The sequence below is a fragment of the Delphinus delphis genome, chromosome 16 (genome assembly GCF_949987515.2).
Source record: "Delphinus delphis chromosome 16, mDelDel1.2, whole genome shotgun sequence".
Lineage (NCBI taxonomy): Eukaryota > Metazoa > Chordata > Mammalia > Artiodactyla > Delphinidae > Delphinus > Delphinus delphis.
The window spans coordinates 28415069-28434147 of NC_082698.1; the positions used below are offsets into that span (position 1 = coordinate 28415069).

At 38.9% G+C, this 19079-nt stretch overlaps 1 protein-coding gene across 8 annotated transcripts in view; it reads right to left on the reverse strand.

Annotated features, from left to right (window-relative positions):
- The window catches only part of ENTPD7 (ectonucleoside triphosphate diphosphohydrolase 7), a 139552-nt gene that overhangs the window by 15687 nt on the left and 104786 nt on the right, over positions 1-19079 (reverse strand). For all 8 annotated transcript variants that reach the window (XM_060034300.1, XM_060034301.1, XM_060034296.1 and 5 more), the window contains 5 exons: positions 11942-12147; positions 11547-11697; positions 7800-7903; positions 5880-5936; positions 3357-3490 (listed from right to left, as the gene is read on the reverse strand). In XM_060034300.1, the coding sequence (XP_059890283.1) occupies positions 3357-3490; positions 5880-5936; positions 7800-7903; positions 11547-11697; positions 11942-12147 (652 nt within the window). The remainder of the gene's footprint in view (positions 1-3356; positions 3491-5879; positions 5937-7799; positions 7904-11546; positions 11698-11941; positions 12148-19079) is intronic.

The following is a 19079-nucleotide window of genomic DNA, read 5'->3' on the forward strand; positions in this document are numbered from 1 at the left end:
TCATGGCAAAGCCCCACTTTTATTTTATTTATTTACTTCCTTTTATCCTCATACTCACTGCCATTCTGGCTCTTGCCACAGGCAATCATTCTAATGTGCTTAATATGTAGTATTTGTTTGTATGTATTGTTGCAAAATGGGATTGTTTTGAATGTATTTATTTTAAATTTCTGAAAATGCTACTGTGCCCAGCAATTCCACTCCTAGGTATATACTCAAGAAAACTGAAAACATGTCTACACAAAAATGTGTACATGAGTGTTCATAGCAGCGCTATCCATAATAGCCAAAAACTGGAAACAACCTAAATGTCCATCAGCTGATGAATGGATAAACAAAATGTGTCATGGTCACACAATGGAATGTTATTCAGCCAAAAAGGGAATAAAGTACTGATATCTGCTACAACATGGATAAGCCTTGAAAACTTTTGCTAAATGAAAGAAGCCTGACATAAAAGGCCACATATTTTATGGTTCCATAGGCAAATCCATAGGGACAGAAAGATTAATGGTTGTCAGGGCTGGGGAGAGGGGAATGGTGAGTAACTGCTAATGAATATGGGGCTTCTTCTTTTTTTTTTTTTTTTTTTTTTTTTGCGGTACGCGGGCCTCTCACTGTTGTGGCCTCTCCCGTTGCGGAGCACAGGCTCCAGACGCACAGGCTCAGCGGCCATGGCTCACGGGCCCAGCTACTCCGCGGCATGTGGGATCTTCCCGGACCGGGGCACAAACCCGTGTCCCCTGCATCGGCAGGTGGACTCTCAACCACTGCGCCACCAGGGAAGCCCGGGGCTTCTTTTTGAGGTGATGAAATGTTCTGGAATTTGACAGTGGTGATTGCACAACTTTGTGAACGGTACAAAAAATTAGATATTTAGGATTATTTAAAATGTTTAAAGTGCTATTGTGTTATGTCTCTTTGTTTCTTTCCTTTCTTTACTAAGCACAAAGATCCATTATATTGCTATGTACACATCTAACTTGTTGCTTGCAAATATACTTTCTATACCAGTGTTGCTTTCTAAGTCTGCACACACACAAAAAGCCATTTGTTTAAGACTTTAAGGCTCAATGCCACCTGTCACTTATTCCTTAGTATCAGAACCATGCCTTCATTTTACCTGCTGAATACATACTAACAAATATAGACTAAACAGTCTCATAACCTAGTTCCCCAAATCTGCAACCCCACCACAGACAATCTCTTCTGAATGCCAAACCCACATTTTCAACACACCCAAAATTGAACTGCTTGGTGATAGGACTTCAGAGCTAGAGACCAGAAAGATACTCTCACCCAAACCATACCTGTGTGCTTAGCATCAACCCTGCCCTTTCCCCCGTGGTCTCTCTCTCTCAGTGACTGGGTTCTTCACCCTTCCAGTTACCTAAACTGGACCCTCAGCATCTGGCCATCCCTTCCTGCCCTACCCACATCACCATGTTACACTGTTTTTTTACTCCAAAATATCCCTTGAAATCTGTCCCCTCCCTTCCATTTCCACTTACACTGTCTAGTTTAGCTCTTTAGCACTTCTCACCCAAGGTTCCCCAACCTACAGTTTTTTCTCCTGACACCAAAATTATTTTCTTAAAAAATAGATTGGGGGGCTTCCCTGGTGGCGCAGTGGTTGAGAATCTGCCTGCTAATGCAGGGGACACGGGTTCGAGCCCTGGTCTAGGAGGATCCCACATGCCGCGGAGCACCTAGGCCCATGAGCCACAACTACTGAGCCTGTGCGTCTGGAGCCCGTGCTCCGCAACAAGAGAGGCCGCGATAGTGAGAGGCCCGTGCACCGCGATAAAGAGTGGCCCCCGCTTGCCACAACTAGAGAAAGCCCTTGCACAGAAACAAAGACCCAACACAGCAAAAATAAATTAATTAATTAATGTCAGATGCAGGCTTGTGACATCCTCTGTCACATAGGGGAGGATGTAAGTCAGGCACCCGCAGATAAGCAAAGCTTTCACTTTAAAAAAAAAAAAGAAAAAAAAATAGATTGGAACTCAGTCACACAATTAACATATAGTCACAAAATTCAGAGCTGGGGACCTTCAGAGTTTAATTATTTCACAGATGATGAAACTTAGGCCCATATGACTGCCCTACTCAAAAACCTTTGCTGGTTCCCCACTGTCTACAGATAAAAAAGCCAAATCCCCTAGCATGGCACCCAAGACTGCTTATGATCTAACTTCATCTTATCTTCCCAGCCTTCCCTACTACCACACTTGAAAATCCCATACTGCAACAGGCTATTCATCATTACCTGGACATTCTGGGCTCTTTGCTGTTTTCTGTGCCTTTGTGCATACTGTCACCTCCATGCAGATGGCCTTCCCTCAACCTCCACTATGCAAAAGCCTGCTATCATCCAAGGCCCAGGTAAATACCTTACTTTCCACGAAGGCAGCATGGAAGGCTCCTATTCAAGCCTTTGCAAATGGGGTTGACCCTGCCAGTCCCCACATTGCTGTGGCTCTCTGTTTAGACCCAAGGTTCTCAACCAGAGGTGATTTTGCACCCCCAAGGGCATCTGGCAATGTCTGAAGACACTTTTAATTGTCAAAACTGGGAGTTTGGGGGAAGTACGGGCGTTGCTGCACCTGATAGAGGCCAGGGATGCTGCTGAACATCATGTAACACACAGAACAGCCCTCCACAACAAAGACTTATTCAGCCCCAAATGCCAATAGTGCCAATGATGAGAAACCCTGGTTTAGATCAAATTACAACACTGTCATGGTCTGCCTGTTATCACAGGCTGTCTCCACTGATAGATTATAAGCTTTGGGGGGCAGTGTAACATGTCTTATTTCTTGCACATACTAGGTGCTAAAAAATGTTTTATTTCTTTTTCCTCTGTATGATGAAACTTCTCCCTCAAAATACATTTTTACATTCTAGTCAGGTAAGGAATAACAGAAGCACAAGGATGGAATCATCAGTAAAGGAAAGGGAATAACGTTTAATTAACAAGTATGTAATAAATACTGTACTCCAGGATTTATATTATCATGTTTAATCCTTAGGCAACTCTTCCAGATAAGTAGTATAGTTATAATTGCTACAATGTATTAAACGTTATTACGTGCTGGGCAGCTTGCTAAGTGCTTTATACACGTGGTATTATTTCATCCTCACAACTTTATGAAGTAGATACTATTATTATGCTCTTTTTACACACGAGGAAACTGAGGCTCAGAGAGGTAACCAACCCAAGATAACACAAGCTAGCAATGATCTGAACCAACATTTGGACCCAGGCCATTTGGTCTAAGTCCAAACATAGTGCCCTTCCTTCTCAAAGACTGGCATTCCTAGCCACTGAATTCCCCCAAAAGGTAAAATACCTGTTGTGGAGAAAGGACAGAAGTTGAGGTAGGAACTTCATAAGCAATTTGGAGAGAGGCTCCTCCCATATCCAGTATCCCTACTGTCCTTCTGCGTCCTGTTGCCAATTCCTGGGGAGCCTCGGCATCTGATTCTGAAATAAATAAGAGAACAGAAGGGGTCTAGTAATTAAAAGCCAAAATTAAGTTTAAAGGGAAAAAAAACCAGAAATCCCTTAAAAAATTGAAAGCAAACTGAGATAAATTAATCTAACTGTACCAACTATATATTATACAAAGAATTACTTTAAGTGACTTAAAACATGGTATTTTGACTATGTATCTCTTGTAGAATATATCTTAATGACAAAAGAAACAAATAAACTGCATTCCAGTAGTTTTATTGGTAATACATTATTGGTATTATTATTTTTAAACAATTAAACATATATTATGAAATAAAGTTAAATAAATGTTTATGTAAACAGCTTTAGGAACAAATATTCAGCATAAGAGAAAAAGGATTTGATTTTAATATAAAATGAAAGAAATTAAACAATAATCTTATAATCTTAAATATGAATCAGAACTATCACTATGAGATCATGATTTATTTTTCTTTTTAAAAAAATACAATTTCCTAGCTCTGTCCACTGAAAAGGCCTAGAAGCGATGAGAATCCAGGAGCAATGAGCACCGCTGTTGTCTAGACCACAATCTCTAAACATCATTTTCCACTAAAAGAAACAAGGGCTCCTTAAAAAAAAATGGCTGATGCTGGGGTCTAATAGTAGAAAAAATACAAGATGAGCATAGAATACCATCGTATGCCAATATGCCAGGGAAACAGAAAAGACTACCGGGATCATGTTAAAAGGGCACAAGAGCCAACTTAAATGTGCTCCTACCGGCCAATGATGGTAAAATTTGAGCACCAAAAAGAATAATGATGTGATGGACTGCAATGAATCAAATAAATTAAAATCCGCAAGTTCATAAGGATACTGAAAAAAAAAATTCACTGGTTACCTTCGGAAGTTGCTAGGACACCAGCTCATTATTCAAAAACTTGATAAATAAAAGCAAAGAATCAAGGGTTCATTCTGTTTTTCCCGTAGGAACTATATTTCAGGATAACCAAATGGCCAATGAAGAAAATTCCATTATATAAAAATCCTAACTGTTAAATGCAGAAAGAATGACAGAATTAGAAAAATCACCATTCTGCAACCTCTAATGAGAAAACAAATCTAAGTAATGATCACAATTGGCTGCTATAACCATTAGGTGAAAAGTGGATAGAAAATTTTTATAACAGATCAGATCAGACTGACAATACCTGAACCCTGAACACCTGTTCAGTCTTAACATGACTAAAAGTAAGACAACCAGATATTACAAAACTCCTGATGTGATACAGCAGGAAACAGCACCACCTATGATTTATTCTTGCCAAAAGAACTGAATCTAATCAAGCTTCTATACCTAACCTCCAGTTTACAGAACAAAAGCGGGGGAGGGGAGGAAAAACATGTTAAAGATCCCACAAAGATTCAGTCAACCAAAGCCAGAATGTGGCAAATTCATTCCATCAAGTGACCCCATTTTGGTTGTTTTTTGGTTGTTGGGTTTTTGTTGTTGTTGTTGTTTGTTGAATGATTTGGAAAAAAGAGTTTGGGGGGAAGGTTAACTGTTATAGATTAAAAGAGACCTATCAATCAAATGTAATTTGTGATCTATGTTCAGATTCTGATCTGAACAAGACAACTACAAATAAATATTCTTGATACAATCGGGGAACTCTCTACCTGGGTATGAGATGGTTGTTATCAATACATGATATTAGGAATTGTTAACTTTGTTAAGTTTAAAAATGGAACTGAGGGGGAATTCCCTGTCTGTCCAGTGGTTAAGACTCCACGCTTTCACTGCTGAGGGCCCAGGTTCAATGCCTGGTTGGGGAACTAAGATCCCACAAGCTGCATGGCATGGTGCAGCAAAACAATTTAAAAAAAAAAATCAAATAAAAATGGAACTGTGGATATTTTTGTTGGTTTGTTTTGAAACTCCTTATCTATTAGAGGTATTACTGAAGTACATGAAGACAAAGTGATTATGTGTGGTGTTTGCTTTTAAAAATCCAGTAGGGTTACAGCAGAAAATAACACAACATTGTAAAGCAATTATACTCCAATAAAGATATTAAAAAAAAAATCCAGTAGGGAAAAAAACCTGTGTTGTATGGAAGGAGTGTGGGAACAAAACAATGGCAAATTGTTAATAACTGTTGAGACTAGGTAATGGGTTCATGGAGGTTCATTTTATGAATTACTCTACTTATGTGAATGCCTGAAACTTTCCATATTAAAAAGTTAAAAAGAAATAAAAGAAAGCAAATTAGGACTGGGAAATGAAGCATCTTAAGTTTTGAAAAAAAAAGAAAAAAAAGAAAGAAAACTCAAAATTAGCACTTACATGCTACTGATAGGTTATCACATAAACCTTCAGCCCTTAGAACTGTCATAAGAAGACAATACTACTCACCATCCTCATGGTCGAATCTTCCCAAAACAAAGTTGATTCCAATCCATGCATAAACCCCTAAGTAAGAAATATAAAAGCCCTTGCTTAATTCTCTACTGCTATAGCATGTATATACCTCTCCCAGGGCTGCTCTTTTCCTCCTTTTCTTGGAAAAAAAGTGATAACCGTATTTTATTCCACACTCTCAGTGTATGAATTTAAAATCTTTTATCTTGTGATGTTTTTCCCTTTTAAAATTATTTGCATTTTCTAAATTTCTTACAATGAATAGGAATTAATGTATAAAAATAAACGTTAAAAGATAAAAATCTTGGAGTTGTAGTTCTGGGCAAGCACATTCACCCTGTCTCCCCACTGACTACAAGTATAAACTCTGGATAGAATATTTGGAGCAGCTTTCTGAGAACTCTGATAGAGGGCACACTGGGACAGAGATCAGACTTTAAAGGACCACCAAAACCACAGTGAGTTTCCCATTCTTCCCCCTCAGATACTGCCTGGCCTGGACTCAAAATCAGCTTGAAATACAAAAGTACACACCAGATGTGGACAGAAAGAACTTCAAGACCTTGCTTTGTGGTCCAAGGATCAGAAAAGGGGACTCCAAAGGTTCAGAAAGAGTGGCAAGAAATTCCTTGCTTTTTTAAAAATTCTGTTCTCTCCTACCCCAGGCAATCCTGCAACAGCAGAGGCAGAGACTGGGTAGATGCCTAAACCTCTGAGAGATGTGAATCCTTCTTTCTGACCAGAGGAGCTACAGCCTCAAGAGCTGGGGCAAATCCCTATTGCTCTTTTTTTCTCCCTCTGTCCTCTACCACTTAGCCTTGGATATAGATGCAGTCATGGGAAATGCATGGCAGAGTGGGCAAATTAAATCCCTGGCTTTCTGACCTAAGGACCATGAAAGTGAACCTCAGGGAACCAGAAAGTATTGGGGAGACTGTGGAGAGTGGGGAATAAACTGGTGTAGGAACTCCTGGGCTCACATGCATGATCTGACCCTAAACAACATATCAAAGCTTTTGAGAACTGACATACTGGCTAGTCAACACATTTGTATGGGCTGTGCCCAGGTTCAGACGGGCCACTGGCTGGCACACACATGGGACAAATCCAAATAGCCGTGCCAAAGCTTTGAAAAATGAATCAGCAGAATCACAGCCCACAGCAGCCAGGTCAGAACTTAAGGCTTGAACCTAACCAGTCTGCTAAGACAAAAATTAACATTCTCTTTATGATAGAAACAAGACCCAGGGTCTAACAATGTAATATTCAAAATATCCAGGATACAATATAAAATGACTTGTCAGGGCTTCCCTGGTGGCGCAGTGGTTGAGAGTCCGCCTGCCGATGCAGGGGACACGGGTTCGTGCCCCGGTCCGGGAAGATCCCACATGCCGCAGAGCGGCTGGGCCTGTGAGCCATGGCCGCTGAGCCTGCGCGTCCGGAGCCTGTGCTCCACAACAGGAGAGGCCACAACAGTGAGAGGCCCGTGTACCAAAAAAAAAAAAAAAAAGACTTGTCATACAAAGAACTAGGAAAATCTCAACCTTTCCAATCTCAAGGGAAAAGATGCCGACCCTGAGATGACACAGGTGTTGGAATTATCAAATAAAGCAGCTATACAGCCAGGAAATAAGAGCAGTCTTCCAATGAATGGAAAGATAGAGTCTCAGCAAAGAAATGGAGTAAAACCAAACGGGAATTTTAGGACTGAAAAAGGCAATACTGAGATTGAAAAAGGTGAATCTTTTCCTTTATGTGAACTGCAACTAGAAAACAAAAGATTTTCTGTTTTTCAAGAAATTGAAACATAATTCATCATACAGGCCACATTTGGGCTACATGAGAACATGCATTCAACTCCACCCCAAAACTACAAACCCCAAGTGCAAGCTTTTACTCCTCAAGGCCCAATACCTTCCTGCTTCCCAGAGATCACTTCTGCCTGAGACTGAGAAAAGAGGAAGTCAAACTCCAGAGGTAAATCTTTCACTAGATCAGCCAAGATAGCCAACTGCTTCCTGCAAGAAAGAACAGAAAACCTGAGTTAATGGTTAAACTCTCTTCTCACAAACAACCTCAACTTGACCTTCCACTTAGCCTTGTTAGACCTCACTGTTCACCTACCCAAGACACTTGATCCCTGCTTCTGTTTGGTACCCCCTTCGAGATTTCAAAGGTTTAAAATTACTCAAAAGTATAGCCTCCTCAGGGCAGGAATAAAGACATAGACATAGCGAATGGACTTGTGGACACAGGGCGGGCAGGGTGGGGGGAAGCTGGGGCAAAGTGAGAGTAGCATCGACATATATACACTACCGAATGTAAAATAGTTAGCTAGTGGGAAGCAGCACCATAGCACAGGGAGATCAGCTCAGTGCTTTGCAATGACCTAGAGGGGTGGGATAGGGAGGGTGGGAGGGAGATGCAAGAGGGAGGAGATATGGGGATATATGTATGCATATGGCTGATTCACTTTGTTGTATAACAGAAACTAACACAGTATTGTGAAGCAATTATACTCCAATAAAGATCTATTTAAAAAAAAAGTATAGCCTCCTTCTTAAAAGGCAATATGGTAACAGTAATACTTATCCTTTATACAATGTTACAATTCAAATAGTATTAAAAGATGAGACTATGGTTCTATGCCTCTCACAGGCTAAATATGGATAAGCTACAGGAAACTGAAACACAGTTTCATAATCTATAAAACAGATGTAATTACGTTATTCCTAACCACTATGAAAGGAGGCTGTTAATTTGAGGAACACAATCTCATCCTTAGATCTCACACAATACAGAAAAAGTGTCTCACATCACCACATAAGAAGCACTGTTTGGCCCACAAATTTTTACATGATCCTTTACATTAACAATGAACTTTTAAACCTCCTTTTCCATATTTCAAGGGTTGATTTTTTTTTTCTTTATAAAAATCTTATCATTTGGAAAACCCAGACCAGGATCAAAATCCAAAGGTCATAATTTGGGGATGACGCTTGAAGCTTAGTATCTACAGCGCTGTTTTGTCCTCTAAAGTTTTATGTTATTAGTATTATCAGATAAAAACAAGCAAAGAAACAAAGCTAGAAGTAATCATATAAATCTAGAGACAATGCTGGTTAAAAATAAGAGCAGTTATCTTGGATTTTTAAAATTACTCATTATAAAAATATTCTGCTGGCTATCCTGGTTGCCAGCATGACTTGGTGAAGAATGTTATTAGCACTTGAAAGTGAAAATTACATTTAAAGTAATAATCTTCCAATATATAACGTCATTGTTATACACAAGAAATTTTTATGATCAAAATTTCATTTGGGGAACTAGAGGTGCTATTTTGCCCTCCTTATTGGATATGGTTCTAAACTACCCAAAGAAGAGGGCTTGCTGGTTTTGATGATGACATGGAAGAATGGGTACCAACACACACTGCTGTTTGGAATATAAATTACTGGTACAACCTTTCTAAAGGGCAATCTGGGACTAGGTATCAAGGTTTTTAACGTGCTTAACCTTTGACCCAGCAACTACATTTTAAGACATTTATTGCAATGAAATCATCAGATAAGAATACAGAGAGAAAAAATACTACAGCATTATTTATAACAATGAAAAACTGGAAATAACCTAAATGCACGTATATCAGTAGTGACTGGCTAAATAATTTATGGGATAGTCATGCAATGTAATAGTACACAGATGTTAAAAGAAATGAGGTCAATTTATATCTACATGTATTGACATGAAAAGATGTCCAATGTATTTTGAGTTCCAACAGGTTACAAAACAGTACATATAATATGATCCCAATTTATGTTAATAAACAAAACACTATTCATGTATTACACAGGATAGGACAGAACTTTCATTTTCTAAAATTCAATATTGTTTCTTTATTAAAAAAAAACATTTTATGGCAAAACACTGACAATTGTTGAAGCTGGGTGGCAAGTAAATGCGGATTCATTACATCATTCTCTCTACTTCTATATACATTTAGAATAAAGTTTTTTTTCTTAAATTATCACTTCGTAATTCTTTAAAGGTATTTCCATCACAAACTAAAAAGGCAGTGGAACGAATTCTGTTAGTCTAGGCCTTCGGCAAAAAAAATAAAACCTAGTGCTAATAAATCCAAAATACAGTCCAGGGGATTCAAACCCATTTTGAATATTGCTCACAAATGCTAATAAATTAACAAAGCATTAATTATACAAAACAGGTTCTTGCAGTGACTGTTAAACTTACGTCAACAACTATAGCTACCTTAGAGGTAGCAATGATTTCATAAGCCCAGGGTAGATCTAGGCATTATTAAAAGAGCTGATCAAAAAACAAGTTAGGGCTTCCCTGGTGGCGCAGTGGTTGAGAGTCCGCCTGCCGATGCAGGGGACACGGGTTTGTGCCCCGGTCCGGGAAGATCCCACATGCTGCGGAGCGGCTGGGCCCGTGAGCCATGGCTGCTGAGCCTACTCGTCCGGAGCCTGTACTCCGCAACGGGAGAGGCCACAGCAGTAAGAGGCCCGCGTACCGCAAAAAAAAAAAAAAAAAAAAGTTAAAGGCAAGTTCTTTAAAAATTCTTAAGATAAAATAATTACTAATATTCAGAGCTTCCACGATGACAGGGAACATCTTAGACAAATGGGGTGGAGCTACATAGTTGATTTTGTTTAAATAGAAACTTCTTTGACAAACAGAGGAAAGGCTGGGCAGTGCCAGGAGATGAGGCAATCCTCTCCTTTGCTCCAGACACACAAACTGTGGCCATTTCATCACCCTGCTGGTTGGCTCTGCCTTTTTGACCTCCGAGTCAGCTTTTTCTCTGGCCCTCCACCCTCCTTCCTTGTTTGTGAGACCTTAGTCCATTCACAGCCCTGTGATGTGGCACCACCTATGTCATCCATACTCTTCACATGGTTTCTAAAAGTTTGAATGATTCATTACTTATGTCAAAAACAAAAATTCTAAATTTCACGTGTAGTATGATTACAATTTTGTAGAAGTTACACATAGATATACAGAGAGAAAGGAATAGGACAAAATGAGACAGTTTTGATAGGGCAGTAGAATTATAACTTCTTTGTTTTGATTTTAAGATTTCCTTTAATGATGTAAGGTTCTAGCAATAACATTTTAAACTTTAGTTTTAAAAATAAGTAAAAACAAACCAAAAAAAAAAATTTAAAGATCAAGATGTATGGGAAAACAAGGAACTAGAAGGCCTTTCAGATTGACAAATGGCTACATAAAATAATCTGCTTCTCAACAGTAAACCAGTAACTCTGTGTCTGAGCAGAAGGAAAGTAGTCAACTGGAAGAAGTGTTGACATACATGTCTGGCACAAGCAGAATGGAGCCCTACACACATGGCAGAGGTTTTCATTGCTCCCAACCCTCAATCAAAACTAAGAATCATTACAACCATCTCAAATAGATATTGATCCCAAAGAAGCAAACGACATGGAGGTGTGATCAACTGATTGTGAAATAACGGGGTGTAGGAGTGGCTCTGCTCTATTTTGAGCAAGAAGTCTCTTAGTGCCACCTGTCAACTCTGTGTGCTGTACCCACATCCTGCCTTCAGACCAGGGAACCACAGAGAATAATGTATGAAACTGCACTTTCAACTCTTGGGCCACCCACTCTCCTGCATCTCACCTCTCGGAGAGAAGCCTCATGCCTGCTGTGCATAGGATGTAAAGGGGGGTCTCCTTGTGCTTCCTCACAGGCACATGAGCAGCAGCAAAGCTCAGCAGAGGACGAAGGTAATCGCTGGCATGTTCTGGAGTGTCTGCCATTGCAGAGATTCCTTAAGTAAGATAAAATACTTTCTTTAAAGAGCAGATCACATAGACTCAGAAGACTGATACCCCATAAGGTTCTGTTTAAGGTCCTAAACATTTATTTCGTAAGAGTAGGGTAGCAATGAATCCCTCCCATTATCCAGAACGTCCAGAAGAAAAGGGTAGCTTTCTTTCTCCCTCTTCTCTTCTGTCCTCTCATTTCTGTAGCAGATAAGAGAGACTGACAATGAAATATATTCCATTTAGTACCTGGCTTGATTTTTTTAACCACTGGTTGGCTGTTACGGTCTCTCATCTGTTTGATGTCCAACAAGTCATGAGGATTCCCATTATGTCTTGGCCAGAAATAAACAAAAATCCGAGAGCCACTGCTGCCACAGTCCACAACAAGTCCATAATTTAGATTTGGGTCTTCAGTGTCAGTAGCTTCAAGATCTCCTACTCGAGCCAAATACCTAAGCCGGGCAAAAAGAGAAACTAGTGTTAAGCAAATAGCACCACCACTTAATTCATCTGTTCGTGAGTCTTCATTAAGTGCCTACATGTGCCAGGCACATGGGACTACACATCCTAACAAAGGAATGAAACAATATTGACCATATTTACTGATGTATATGAGGCAACAGCTGGTTTATACTGAAATTAGGTAACCAAAAGACTCCCCTAAGTTTGGGGGTAGTTCTGAAACTGGCCAGGGTAGCAAATCTTTTACTAAGCATTAAAGGGCTTCTAGGCCTCAGTAAATACTAAGCCACAAAATTTGAGGGTGGTTTGCTATGCACACTAGATAACTAAAGCAGTTCTAACAATTTCTTCTCTATTTATCTATCCTTTCTGTATATAAACATGAAGAACATGGCGGAATGATATCTGGCTGACAGCAGGAAGATGGAACAAGTAAAGATGTTACCACCAAAACCCCAAGGTTTGAGTCTCAGCTCTAGCACTTCCTATGTTTTGTGACCTTCAGGAAATTACTTCTCTCAAGCTGTTCCCTCGTCTGTGAAATGAGGGTAGTTAGGAGTCTCTACTCTCAGAGAGGCCAAAATGTATGTTGAGCAGTTAGCTCAGTGCTGTGTTTGTTACATAACTATTGGGAGAACAAATAGCAGAAGACTCTCTGGAGAAAAGGGCTGAAATATCCACAAAGAAAAGAAGGCTAAAAGCTGGTAAAACCCTTCTTCTGAGTGATGAGGCTTTAATAAATATTAAAGTTTCCTCAGAGCATACAGGTCTGAAAAGTACAAACATCACTGATGACTCCTCTTCAAAGGCTTCACCTGAAGAGCAGCCCGGTGAGAATGAGAATGGCTTTTAGCTTATTACTCGAAAAAGGAGAGCTCTTTCTTTATTTTTCTTTCTTTTTTTTTTTTTTTGCGGTACGTGGGCCTCTCACTGTTGTGGCCTCTCCTGTTGCGGAGCACAGGCTCTGGACGCGCAGGCTCAGTGGCCATGGCTCATGGGCCCAGCCGCTCCGCGGCATGTGGGATCTTCCCAGACCAGGGCACAAACCCGTGTCCCCTGCATCGGCAGGCGGACTCCCAACCACTGCGCCACCAGGGAAGCCCGGAGAGCTCTTTCTTGACGCTAATATATAATGCATGGTAGGCAGACTAAAATTTTGCCTTCTAGATTCTATTAAATTTGAATAAATATTACCATAGGTTGAGCTAATAATTGAATGAATATTCTGAAAGTAATGTTGTGAATTTTTTCAAGTAATACACCTAAACTCCCTTCTGTCCTATCATCCAACATTGTCTTTAGCGGTAATGCCCAGATCCCCAAGACCCTTACATAGAACATTAGAACTAGCTTTTGTGGAGCCTGAAACTAATATAATGGGGGAGGAAGGTTCTTTTACACAAAATATTCAACATTACAAATACAAAAGGGGCCCATGCAAGTGAGGGGCCTTGAATTGCAGGTAACATTCCCTTCACAGTAAATCCAGAAAAGTAAGCCATGTGTCATACCTCTCAGAACAATCTAGCCTGTGTTTACTGGTGATTTCACATTGCTACACAGACTACAGAGTTCCTTACTTTGGAGAGAAAAGCAAACCTGATGAAAAGAAGACCGTGTAGAAACAGCTCTGAAATCAAAAAAGTAGAGCTGAGTACCTTTCCTATTCTATAACACAAAATGCATTATTTTAAAAAGAGGAGAACATATATTTGAGCTTCAATACAATGCTGTAAATTATTGCATAGGATAGGGGTCAGGTAGAACTTTTTTCTGGATCTGATATGGGAGTGAGTTGCAGGAAGTGAAGCAGATGGTAAAAGTCTGTTACACACTAGAAAGTTTACAGTCCTAAAGATTCCATTCCACCACAGACTTTCCCATTCTAATCAAATGATTGGGCTAAAATGGGCTCACAACCCACCAGTCAACTCATAACAGCTCACTTCTATCACAGGAAAGCTGGGCAGACATCTGTGGGCCACAGATAGAGAAGAAATAGGCAAGATAATCCATCTCCAGCCCAAAGTGACTTTTCATTTCTCATCAGCAATCTTTCTACTTCACAGATCTTTATCTGCTTTCCTTCTCTGAAAACCACCCCTTCTACTTCTCTTTGACAAGATTCTGGATCCTGTCCCCTCCTGCTTAATGAATAACTTTTTCCAGTACATTGGTTCTCAAAATTTGGGGGCTCAGGACCACTTTATAGCCTTAAAAAAATTATTGGACCCCAAAGAGCTTTTGTGGTACATCTGTCTACATTTACCATGTTAGAAAATAAAACAGAACATTTAAAAATACTTATTTATTTATTTAGACACAATAGCAAACTCATTACATATTAACATATTTTATGAAAAACAACTATCTTCTAAAACAAAAAAGTTAGAAGAGTGGCATTGTTTTAGAGTTCTGCAAATCTCTTTTGTGTCTGGATTAATAGAAGATAACTAGATTCTCATATTTGCTTCTGTATTCAGTCTGTTACGATAAGTTGTTTTGATTGAAGTATATGAAGAAAATCAAGCTTCACCCAGGTACGTTGTTGGAAAAGGGAAGAGTACTTTTTAGATCATTGGTACTACACTGAAACTCGACAAGTGGAGTTTCTTAAAGGTTGGTTGCAACGTGGAATCTAAACTCTAAGAACTTTTCATACTGTTACATTAAAATGCACTGGTCTATCTTTCACTTTAAATTGCTTTTACCCATGCGTAATGTTGTCACATCGTATACTGGAAAATACTGGTTCGCTGAGCTATGCAAATCTTCTTAATGTTGACACATTTCATTCTACCAAAAAACCACACACATTCATGAATATCACTACCAATTTTATCAAAAAAGTCTTTTAAGTATTGGGAAGCTATCAAACTCACAGTGGCAGATACAAACTTCCCAAACTTCTAATTTTCACTTAAAAGCTCAAATTTTATCACTGGCAATAAATACTGACAGTTATTTTCCTTGAAGTGACAGGTTTTTACTTCATTCATTTTCAAGAAAATGTCTATGAAATACCCACATCTGAAATCTACAGTTTTTCTGACAGTTATTCTTTCAAGTGAAAAATAGTATTCCATGACTGTGTTCAGCTCACAACTCAAACAATTGCCTAAGTGCTTTTCCTTGAGACAACCTGAGTAGGCAACAGAAGTGATTAATTCCTATTTCCCATTTTGTCACACAGAATATTAAAAAGATATTCTTAAGTGGAATTAGACTTTTCTTCCCACTGCAATTGTGTGACAGTGAAGACTGCCATAACTACTAGTATAATTTGGTGCTCTATCTTGATTTGTGCTAAGGCACCAGCAGTTTTACCCACCATCGCTTTTGCACCATCAGTGTAAATGTCAACTCAGTGAAAAAGGCAAATAGTATCACCATAGCCAAAAGGTAGAAGCAACTCGGAGGTCCATGACAGATGAATGGATAAACAAAATGTGATATATACATACAATGGAATATGCTTCAGCCTTAAAAAAAAAAGAAGGAAATCCTGCCATACGCTACAACATGGGTGAACCTTGAGGACATTATGCTAAGTGAAATAAGCCAGTCACAAAAGACAAATACTAGATAATTCCACTTATATGAAGTATGTAAAGTAAGCAAATTCATAGAAACAGAAAATGGAATAGTGGTTACCAGGGGCTGGGGACAGGGAAAAATTAAGGGTTGTTGTCTAATGGGTATAGAGTTTCAGATTTGCAAGATGAAAAAGTTCTGGAGATTGGCTTCATAGCCATGTGAATATACTTAACGGTACTGGACTATACACTTAAAAATGGTTAAGATGGGTAAATTGTGTTATGCGTTTTTAAACACAATTTTTTAAAAGGGCAAACAACATCTTAGTATTATCATCAAAATAGCTTTGGCCGCACACACTCCCTGAAAGGGTCTCAGAGACTCCCAAGCGTCAGTAAGCACTTTGAGAACCACTACTCTAACGCGACCTTTTTTCTAACATCCGTTTGCTTCTCTACCTATTCCTCCCCCTTTCCCTTCTTTGATATGGCTTCCCAGTTCTCCAGAAGCCTCCCCTCAACAAGCTGATTCTTGTAATGATCTAAAAAAGGCCTCCTCCTTCTGTTCTAGCATGTGGAGTGTCATTCTCTTTAAGCAGTTTGCTTACATTTCAGTATGAGCCCTAAGAGTTCTTTCATATTTGTTTGCTCCACCTCTCCATTTAGACTCTCAGCGTCTCAAGAGCAATTACCTTATCTGCATACCTCAATACAGACACAATGTTCCTCACATTTCTCTGATATGTATCAGTCAATCCTGATTGGCTTGGGCCTAGAGCTCACAATATGAAGCTGCTAGTTTGTTAATAATTCATCTATGTCTTTGTATAGCTATATTCAAAATCAGTTGGTCTCCTTAGAAAATTTCAATGGCTTTCCAAAGCATCCTGTCATCCTCTTTGGTTCCTGTCAAGATAAGCAACTTTACACCTCTCATTTGGGTACAACTCAACTTTGCTTTCTCTTCTCTTAGAAGTCGCCATGTGTGCATTGGCAGAAAAAAGTCAGCTGACACTAGAATACAAGGGAGAAAGATAGGACCAGATGACATTTATGTTACACTTCCCACTTGAATCCTTGATCAGTTGCTTCAGGCCGCAGAAAGTTCTGGAATTCTGACCTCTTATGACCTAATCAGGCTTCTTACACTTTTCAACCACCTGAAGGTCTTCCTCTGTCTAGGCTCCTAACGTGGATGGATCACTGGTCCTTTCTCGGATATTTTCATTTCTGATTTGCAGTCCCAGCCTTAGCCATCATGGTTAATTACTTGCATTTCTGGATCCTTCTGCTTTGCTGATACTGCACTGTCAACCCCTAAAGAAGACCTAAAGCCCAAGAGAAAAGTTCCAAAAGCTTTGGATCCCTCACATCCACCGTCCCAGGAGAGATCTGATTCACCATCACATGCACTTACCCCCGCCTCACACACATATATCCCCTCTATTTGAGAAACATGATTTCCCTCTGGTCACTGCTGAGTCAATGAAAAGAAAGATACCCACATATACATCACCCAAGGTAGAACTGGAAGACATTGCTTTTCATTGCCATTATCCTCAAGACATTAACAGCATTAGAGCTATAACTAACCAAACCATTACCTAGCTTACAAAATCAACACTAATTACCACTTCTAGAGTTCAAAAAGAACTCAGTAATATGCCAAAAGTCCATTAAAGTGGTCCCCCATCAGCACGGAACTACCACCTCTTTGATGAATGTCATCATATCCCAACTCTGTTCAAGGCTCAAAACCAAATATAATGACGTTATAGCCAAAGTAGCTGTGCATGACTGATGATAGCAATACATACCCAGAAAAGCATCTTGTAAGGTTACTACTTATCTCCTAACAAGATTAATCAGAGCAGTCAGGAACATTTATAATTTAAAGCTCTGCTTATAAACATTATAAACACCATTAAGGACAAGTAAACGAATAAATGCAAATAAATGCCTTCAATTTCACCAGCAAAATCTCTGAATTTTTCCACTGTACATAAGAACCCTTAGCTTCACCTGTATATCTGTTTATCATTTTTATTCTAACCATAAGTAATGGCTCTTTTTCACTTGCTTTAAACAGAATTAAAACTCCTAAGGAAGGTCAGTATTGAGCTGATTGCTGACACAGTAGCGCTCATTCAGTTATTCCCAGATGGCAAAGGAACATGAGGCACCACCTTTCAATAGCTACATTCTTCAGGACAATAAGTCAACCAGACAAATATTTCCCCACTAATAAAGACAGTAGTGGGGTTACCAAAAAGTGAACAATATTAAACATTAAGGTGAAAAAGAAATGTACTGAATATACAGAACATTTAAGTAAGAACGGTTCACTGTTTGTCTTGCACAACATGTATGAATACATGCTAAAAGCACCCCTTATACTAAAAATTATTAATAAATTTTAACAATTTACCCAGTATCCAGGACTAGCACGTTCCAGCAGAACTTTCTGATATGATGGAAATATTCCCTTTCTGCACTGTCTAATAGGATAGCTACTAGCCACATGTGGCCAGTGAACACTCGAAATGTGACTAGTACAAATAAGGAACTGAATTTTTATTTTATTTAATTTAAATTAATTTATATTTAAATAGCCTCTGTGGGTAGTGGCTACCCTATTGGATACCACAGTGTAGACAGTGTTTGTTGAGTAAGTGAATAGATGAATGAATAAATGGGTGTAAAATATGAATTAAGTATGATGAAGTTGTTGGAGCCCATCTTATATGCCACATGCTAGATAAATAGTTGATTAAAACACATCTAACAAAAATTATTCTTAAAAACAGCTTTGCTGTGTGTGTTGGTGGGGGGAAGGCAAGAGGTTTATGGGAAACCTCTCTGTCCTTCTGCTCAATTTAGCTGTGAACCTAAAACTGCTCTAAAAAATAAAGTTTGTTTTAGAAATATAAATTTAAAAAAAAATTCTGGATTCTATCCTTACTGACACCCATCAATCTGTAAATTTACCTTTTCCTAAATTCTAGTTCTGATGCAAACCTTCTGCTTTCTCCTTCCAGAAGCAATGTGGGTATATGTTTGTAAAACAACAGCTCTTCAGTTTTGAAACTACTGAGGGAAAACCCCCATGCAGGCTTCTAAAATCCTGGGCCATATCACCTCAGAAGTGATATGCTATATATATACTAATATGTATAAAATAGATAATTAATAAGAACCTGCTGTATAAAAAAATAAATAAAATAAAATTTAAAAATTAAAAAAAAGAAGTGATATGCTAGGTTCTACCAATGGCTGAAAAAATTCAAATTAAAACATTTTTTCTATATAAAATATTGATATAATTTCATCATGTGAATTAAGAACAATTTAAGTTGGAAAAAATAAGACTATATTCAATGTATGTA